At 46.1% G+C, this 8664-nt stretch overlaps 1 protein-coding gene across 1 annotated transcript; it reads left to right on the top strand.

The window, feature by feature from the left end:
• The first annotated feature begins 1613 nt into the window (after positions 1-1613).
• On the top strand, positions 1614-3679 carry LOC135981098 (uncharacterized). The gene is made up of 2 exons (XM_065582398.1): positions 1614-2135; positions 3129-3679. Exons 1-2 carry the CDS (start codon positions 1733-1735, stop codon positions 3602-3604), a joined length of 879 nt encoding a protein of 292 aa, XP_065438470.1. The 5' UTR covers positions 1614-1732; the 3' UTR covers positions 3605-3679.
• The last annotated feature ends 4985 nt before the right edge of the window (positions 3680-8664 follow it).

The following is an 8664-nucleotide window of genomic DNA, read 5'->3' as shown; positions in this document are numbered from 1 at the left end:
TTTTTTTTTACCATGGCCAATTTTGGTTAATGGTAAAATTAATGAAGGAAGACAAAAACATCGGAAACCCAAGGAATTTTATAAAAATATGCCACCATATATACATTGTATTCCCAAATGAAGGATTTTGCAGGCTTGAAGCAGCAAGAGCAGTTTGACCACTTTTGTTCGGTGTGTTCCTGGGTTTTCGCTTGTTGCTACCTGTTCTGTTAACAAAGCAAAAGGGAAAGAAAAGGGACAACATAAATGCACCTATTGAGGAAACTGAGACACATACAAAATTTGTTAAGCCATTCGTTGTCCTGTTACAGTTCACCCTGGCTTCCATTATGGATGTTGTTTGCCTGGTTTAGGAGGTTACAACAATGATATTGCATTTAGGGATTAATACTTGCTATTGCCCACCAAAGGGCCTTTTATTTCGCTTCAGGCCACCACATGAGGAACAGAGTCTGCCCCTTGGGGGTCCATGGGAGGTCCGGGGCCACCCACCAGGTATTTTGCTGTGGCCCTGCTGTGTTTATTTGGACTATGCATTGCCTTTATGGCTCCTCCTCTCCAGGCTTATGCCACACTGTGGCTTTGGCCCCATCAGTTGATTGAACCAGGGAGAGCCTTTGGAGGTACTTTCCCTCCTCATAATTATAATTATCCAGACAATCCCATGAGCTGATGGAGACCCAGATAGTCCAGGCAGATGGCAGGTCCACAACCGAGGCCCATGATGCCATGACCGGAAACCCAAGCATATGTTTTGAGCTGATTGGCATGCGCCCATTTTGGTTTACCTGGTAGCTGAAGTTGGTACACTACCGGGAAGATGCGATTTACAATGGAGGATGGCCCCACCCACTTGGCGTTCAGAGTGTGGGCCGTCTTTTTTAGCTTTTGCAACATTACTTTGTTTTTAAAGTGCCATGTTTAGATGTTTGTAACGACGATTTTTTTACACTTAGCCTTTTTTTAATTTAAAACGGCCTTTACGGCTTTGTGGGTTTTACATAGCTTTTTTTTTTTTAACAGGGCAAAGCTGAGACTTTTTTGGTTGTGGCAAACAGTAAATGTGATTATTGGTAAAGACAGTATTTACATTACATTTACATTTGTTTACTAACAGGTTGCTAACACTTTTATTTTTTTAAAAAACACTTTTTTAGGAATTAACACAGGCCTGGTCCACACTAGGCGTTTATGTCGAAGTTAGCGCCGTTACATCGAATTAATCCTGCACCCGTCCACACCGCGAAGCTATTTAGTTCGACATAGAGGTCTCTTAAATTCGACTTCTGTACTCCTCCCCGACGAGGGGAGTAGCGCTAAATTCGACATGGCCATGTCGAATTAGGCTAGGTGTGGATGGAAATCGATGCTAATAGCTCCGGGAGCTATCCCACAGTGCACCACTCTGTTGACGCTCTGGACAGCAGTCCGAGCTCGGATGCTCAGACCAGCCACAAAGGAAAAGCCCTGGGAAAATTTGAATTCCTTTTCCTGTCTGGGCAGTTTGAATCTCATTTCCTGTTTGGACATCGTGGCAAGCTCAGCAGCACTGGCAACGATGCAGAGCTCTCCAGCAGTGATGGCCGTGCAATCTCAAAATAGAAAGAGGGCCCCAACATGGACTGATCGGGAAGTCTTGGATCTGATCGCTGTGTGGGGCGATGAGTCCGTGCTTTCCGAGCTGCGATCCAAAAGACGGAATGCAAAGATCTACGAGAAGATCTCTAAAGACATGTCAGAGAGAGGATACAGCCGGGATGCAACGCAGTGCCGCGTGAAAATCAAGGAGCTGAGACAAGGCTACCAGAAGACCAAAGAGGCAAACGGACGCTCCAGATCCCATCCCCAGACATCCCGTTTCTACGAGGTACTGCATTCCATCCTAGGTGCGGCCGCCACCACTACCCCACCACTGACCGTGGACTCTGAGGATGGGATATTGTCCACGGCCGGTTCCTCGGACATGTTAGCGGATGGGGAAGATGAGGAAGGAGATGAGGAGGACGAGGCAGTCGACAGCGCTTACAACGCTGATTTTCCCGACAGCCAGGATCTCTTCATCACCCTTACAGAGATCCCCTACCAACCTTCCCCAGCCGTTAACCCGGACACAGAATCTGGGGAAGGATCAGCCAGTAAGTGTTTTAAACATCTAAACATTTATTTATAAAAGAACAGGAATATTAAGAATAACAAAAATGGGTTTCTCATGATTAGTTTGCCCTAGGCGCTTAACGTTTCAGTCCTGGGCAGTGCAACTATTTAAAAAAATCTAACAATGTCCGGTTTAGCATGATTGTTCTGCCCCATCCGCTCTACTGTTTAGTCCCTGCCAGTGCAGCTACAGTAAAATGCGGTCTATATGTGCGGGGATAGAGCAGAAATCCTCCTGGGACATCTCGAGGAAGCTCTCCTGTAGGTAATTGGAAAGCCTTTGCATCAGGTTCCTGGGGAGAGCGGCCTTATTGGGTCCTCCGTAGTAGGAAACATTTCCGCGCCACGAGACAAGCAAGTACTCAGGGATCATTGCCCTGCAGAGCAGGGCGGCATACGGCCCTGGTCTATGGAGGCTTTCCCGAAGCATTCTTTCCTTTTCGCTGTCTGAGATCCTCATCAGGGTGATGTCGCTCATGGTGACCTGCTTTGAATTAGGTAGGGGAATGTTAGTGTTGGGACTGCTTGCCCGTTCCTTTACTGAACTGTAACCACTGGTTTGCAGCCACGCGGTAGAGGCGTGAGAGGGGCAGCATACAGGGATCTTTCCCGGGGACAGCCGCGAGGGGGTGGGACAGGGGCAGAGTTCCTGCTTGCCGGATTGCTGGCAGCAGGGACTGGCATTGCTTTCAGTGTGAAAGGAGGCCAGTGCTACTATTAAAGTTTTAAGCTGCCACAAGTCTACGGCTTACCATGTCTGCCTGCTGCACAAATTCCGGTGTCCTGCCCCGCTTCTCAGATCTGCAGTGCAAGACCCCAGGCACTAAATGCGAAGGCCGAGAATTCGACCTTGCCCTGAATGCGCATGTGATAGGTGCTGTGCATGGTCTTGTTCACAGAGAAAGACTATGTTCTTTGTTCACAACTACATTTATCTTTCTGAAGAATTCACTCCCTTTTTCCCATTCCCACAGCCACATCTGCGACTGTCTCACAACCTAGCCTGGCATCACACTCCCAGAGGCTAGCGCAGATTAGGCGTAGGAAGAAGAGGACACGGGAGGACATGTTCTCGGAACTTATGGGCTGCTCCCGAACCCAGGCAGCACAGCAGACCCAGTGGCGGAAGAACTTGTCCCAAATGCACCAAGCACACATGGAACGGGAGGAGAGGTGGTGGCAGGAAGACCAGCAGGCGACTCAAACGCTGCTTGGACTAATGAGGGAGCAAACGGACACGCTCCGGCGCCTTGTGGATGTTCTGCAGGAACGGAGGCAGGAGGACAGAGCCCCGCTGCAGTCTATCTGTAACCGCCCTCCCCCGCCACCAAGTCCCATACCCCCCTCACCCAAAGTGCAAAGAAGGAGGGGTGGCAGAGTCCATGCAAACTCTCACTCCACCCCTGCGGACAGCTCTAGTAGTAGAAGGCTCTCATTCCCCAAAATTTGACAAGTTCTTTCCTTCCCGCCTCACACAAGCCCCCGTCCAAGTTTCACCTCCCAGTTTCATGTGTAGTTGCTAATAAAAAATACATTTCTGTTAATTACTGTTTCCATCATGTTCTTTTGGAGGGGGGGGAGGGGGTAAGGGGGTTGTTAATTTGACAGGACAGTCACCTTTAGCAGGGTACATAGGCGGGGGCAGGTCCAGCAGCAGGGCACATACACAGTGCAGTCACTAGTTACCCTGGTCAGTCTGGGAGGTGGTTTTCATGTTCTGTGGTGGGGGGTGAGTTGCTCTGTGACTTTGTGGCGGGGGAGGGCAGTTACAGATCTTATGCGGCGGTCCTTATCCTGGATCACAGAGCCACGCAGCAGGGGATCTGTAACCGTCCTCCCCCTGCCACAAAGTCACATCGCCCCCCCATACACACAGTCCCGATCAGGAGGGGTGACAGGCTCCGTTGAAACAACCAGTCCACCACTGCGGAGCCTGTCAATCCTGGAGTTTAGAAGCGTCATTTGCGTCACTACGCTACACCCGCTCCCCACCACAGTCTGCGTCCCGGGTTTAAAACATTCCCGCGAAAACAGTAATAAAGAAAACGGTGTTCATTAGCAAAGTAGAAGTGATTTTATTTCTAAACCTGTGTTGGAAGTGGGTGAAGGGGGTATGTAACTGGAGAGGATAGTCAACATTAACTGGGTAAAGAAACGGGGGCAGGTTCAGCTTCTCTGTACAAAAACTTAAAAGTCACAGGTTACCCTGCTCACTCAGGAACCTAGCTTTCAAAGCCTCCCGGATGCACAGCGCGTCCCGCTGGGCTCTTCTAATCACCCGGCTGTCTGGCTAGGCGTAATCAGAAGCCAGGCTATTTGCCTCAACCTCCCACCCCGCCATAAAGGTCTCCCTCTTGCTCTCACAGAGATTGTGGAGCACACAGCAAGCTGCTATAACAATGGGGATATTGGTTTCGCTGAGATCACAGCGAGTCAGTAAGCTTCTCCATCTCCCCTTGAGACGGCCAAAAGCACACTCCACCACCATTCTGCACTTGCTCAGCCGGTAGTTGAAGAGTTCTTTTTCACTGTCCAGGGCGCCAGTATAGGGCTTCATGAGCCAGGGCATTAGCGGGTAGGCTGGGTCCCCGAGGATAACTATAGGCATCTCCACATCCCCAAGAGTTATTTTGTGGTCCGGGAAGTAAGTACCTTCCTGCAGCCATCTAAACAGACCAGAGTTCCTGAAAACACGAGCGTCATGAACCTTGCCCGGCCATCCCATGTAGATGTTGGTAAAACGTCCCCTGTGGTCCACCAGTGCTTGCAGCACCATGGAAAAGTAGCCCTTTCTATTAATGTACTGGCTGGCCTGGTGGTCCGGTGCCAGGACAGGGATGTGAGTTCCATCTATGGCCCCACCGCAGTTTGGGAATCCCATCGCTGCGAAGCCATCTATGATCGCCTCCACGTTTCCCAGGGTCACTACCTTTGACAGCAGTACATCAACGATTGCCTTGGCTACTTGCATCACAACAACCCCCACGGTAGATTTGCCCATGCCAAAGTGGTTCGCGACTGACTGGTAGCTGTCTGGTGTTGCAAGCTTCCAGAGGGCTATGGCCACTCGCTTCTGGACAGTCAGGGCTGCTCGCATCCGGGTGTCATTGCGCTTCAGGGCAGGGGACAGCAACTCACAAAGTTCAAGGAAAGTTCCCTTCCGCATGCGAAAGTTTCGCAGCCACTGGGATTCATCCCAGACCTGCAGCACTATGCGGTCCCACCAGTCCGTGCTTGTTTCCTGGGCCCAGAATCGCCGTTCCACAACATCCACATGACCCATTGCCACCCTGATGTCCTCGGCGCTGGGTCCCGTGCTTTCTGACAGGTCTGTGCTACTCTCAGACTTCAGGACCTCACCGCGGTGCCATAGCCTCCTCGCCTGACTTATCTGCATCTGCCTCTGGGAAAGGTGGATGATAAGCTGTGTTGGCCAAATAGGGCCCGTTTCTCCCCGGAGCTTACCTAATTACACCAAGGAGGCACGGAGAGACAAGAAGACGGGTACCAGGTCCTTTATTTGTCAGTCAGCTGAGAGGGTGCTCCTCGACTCATGCCAGAAGAGACACACCTTACATGGGCAACATAGGCCCTTTTTATAACCAGTAACAAACAACTCAGTTCTCATCCTTTTTACGTCATTATGCTGACTGATAGATAATAGGTTACACAGATTATTTTGGGAGGGGGGATACAAGAGACATCTGTTGCGGATACATTTATCATTTTGAAGGGAGAACAAGGTACATCCCTTGACCCTTTGCACTAAATACCTTGGGGATTTATCGGCACTTTTGGCCTTCCACTCTCCCGAGTTACCTGGTAGCTATGCCTAGTGGATCCCAACAGCTGCGAGGCGTTGAGAACGGCCACAACTGCAGCGATGGTCGCAGCGGGCTCCATGCTCGCAGTGCTGTGGCGTCCGCGCTGTCACTGACTAGAAAAGTGCGCGAACTGATTTCCCGCCGGCGCTTTCAGGGAGGGAGGGCGGGAGTGATGGACGGATGACGACAGTTACCCAAAAGCACCCTCGACACATTTTTTTACCCAGAAGGCATTGGCGGCTCCACCCAGAATTCCAGTGGGCAGCGGGGACTGCGGGAACTGTGGGATAGCTGCCCACAGTGCACCGCTTCCAATGTCGACGCTTTCCCCGTTAGTGTGGACTCACAAAGTCGAATTACTGTCCTTAGTGTGGACACACACGTTCGAATTTGCAATATCGATTCCAGCAATTCGATTTAAGTAAAATCGAACTACTCTCGTTGTGTAGACATACCCACATACACATTGCCCATTATACAGTACTTTGGTTTTATTATTTAATGTACTTTATATGCAGGATTTTAGTAAAATGTTTTTAATAGGGCTTTGGAGCAACAGGCAAAGACAAGCACACCCACTTTTGAGGAGTTTATTTGGTACAAACTCTGGTGTTCAATAGCTTCCCTCCCTCCCCAGCCCACTGGCTCGAGATCTGGGGTAGCCGGAAGGATTTTATGTGCCATATAAGGAGTGGGGTAACTTTTTATATTTTTGCTTTTAAAGCTTGTTGGTTATGCATTTTTAATAATAATTTTTTAATTAAAAGGTTTGGCCTTACTATCCTAGAAACATAGTGCATTTATTTGTATTGATAAGTATTAAACACTGATTTGTTGTTGTTGTTTTTTTTTTTTTGCTTTAGCAAGTATATTAAAACCTTAGTATTTTTTTGATATTACCCAAAACATTTTGTGTTTTAAGGTGGACAAAGCAAGTATTTGCATTTTAGTACATTTTATAGCTATAGCAGTATGTTTTTTTATTTTTATTTGGTTTTGTATTAGGCTGTTTTGTAGCTGGGACAGAGAGCTTAATTTATTTTTAATTACCTTTAGGTATACAGTATTTATAATTTTTGCTTTAAAAAAAATTTCCCCTAATATGGTGTTTACTACCTGAGGATGTTTTTTTGCAGGATTTTTTTTTTAATACACAATAGTACTAGCAACAAGACAAACACCACAAGATAAAACAGAAAACACAATTTTTATTGTGACCGTAGATTTATGGTATTTTGGGTTGCTTTTTTTGCTGGTATTAGCTTTTTCTGATTTTTTTGAAAGACAAAAAGAACATGTTTTTACCCCTTTGAGGGTGGCAGATTATTGCTTAAAATATTTTTTTTTCTTATAAATACCCTTGCTGATTGCAGGCAAAACAGAGGAATTACCCCCATATTTTTTTGTGTTTGTTTTATAGGCAGGCCAGGTTTTAATGGTTTTTACCTTTATTAGTTACGTAATTTGCATTAACCCAGACGCTTTTTGGCTTGCCTTTGGATTCAAAGCCTTTAGCAGATTAGAGACTTTGTTTTAAAAGGGATACAATTAACTTTTACCAGAGTTTTGATTACTTTTAACTTTTGCTTTTAAAACCTACAAAAAAATTGAAAAAGAAAACACAACCTATTGTGGCTTTCTTTGGAGCCCTAATAGGATTTTAATTAAGTAGCATGGCATGTTTGCAATTTTTTTAACCCCTTCTACAATATAGACTGCACATGTTCTGGGGAAAATGCACATTTTTTTACACTGCTTTGTTTTTATATAGATGTATATAGATTACATTTTATATATATATATATATTTGGGGCAGTTAAGTTTTAATAGAACCCTCTTATATTTTTTTAGCAAATTTGACTACATTGTTTATAGTTAAATGATTTTAGTTGGATAGTTTTTTTGCCTGGATTATTTACAGATTTATTTATTTTATTTTTTTGAAAAAGGGCCCATTTTTCTTCAGAATGGCTGCAAAGAAACCAAGAATTTTTTTTATAACACTTTAAAAAAATATATTTTTACTAAGTTAACAGCTAATTTTTTTTTGCCTTTGCAGAGTTCACTTTTTACTTTTTTTTATAACTACTTGCTTATTTTTTAAAATGATACCTTATTTAACTTAGATTTTACCATTTGAAGTACTATTTTATGGATTTGAATTTTCCATGTCTGCACTTACTCCTTTCCTTACTCCTGCCACTATGCCCTCAGGGCTTCCAACCTGTTTTTTTTTTTTAATTTGTTGCCTGCCTGCTTGTTTGGGGCCATTTTGTTGTTGTTGAACTGTCCCTTTTCATGGGCACATTGAGTTGCTGCCTTGTTAGTAACTTGCACTTTTAGCAGGGCTGCCCGGGGGGAGGAAGTGGAGCAATTTGCCCCAGGCTCTGGGCCCTGCAGAGGCCCCCATGAGAATATAGTATTCTATAGTATTTCAACTTTTTTTTATGGAAGGGGCCCCCGAAATTGCTTTGCCCCAGGCCCCCTGAATCCTCTGGGCGGCCCTGACTTTTAGTGCCTTAATTTTTACTAGCTGCCGGGTACACACATCTGCCCTTTTCTCCAACTTTTTTTTTTTTTTTTGACAACATTTGGTACCACATAGCCACTGCAGTTTATATCAATCCCATTGTTGCCCCTAAGTTTTTACCCTTCTGCCTTTCATACTTGGCATACTGGTTTAACA

Source organism: Chrysemys picta, chromosome 2 (assembly GCF_011386835.1).
Source record: "Chrysemys picta bellii isolate R12L10 chromosome 2, ASM1138683v2, whole genome shotgun sequence".
Taxonomy (NCBI): domain Eukaryota; kingdom Metazoa; phylum Chordata; order Testudines; family Emydidae; genus Chrysemys; species Chrysemys picta.
This window is presented reverse-complemented; position numbering and strand designations above follow the sequence as displayed.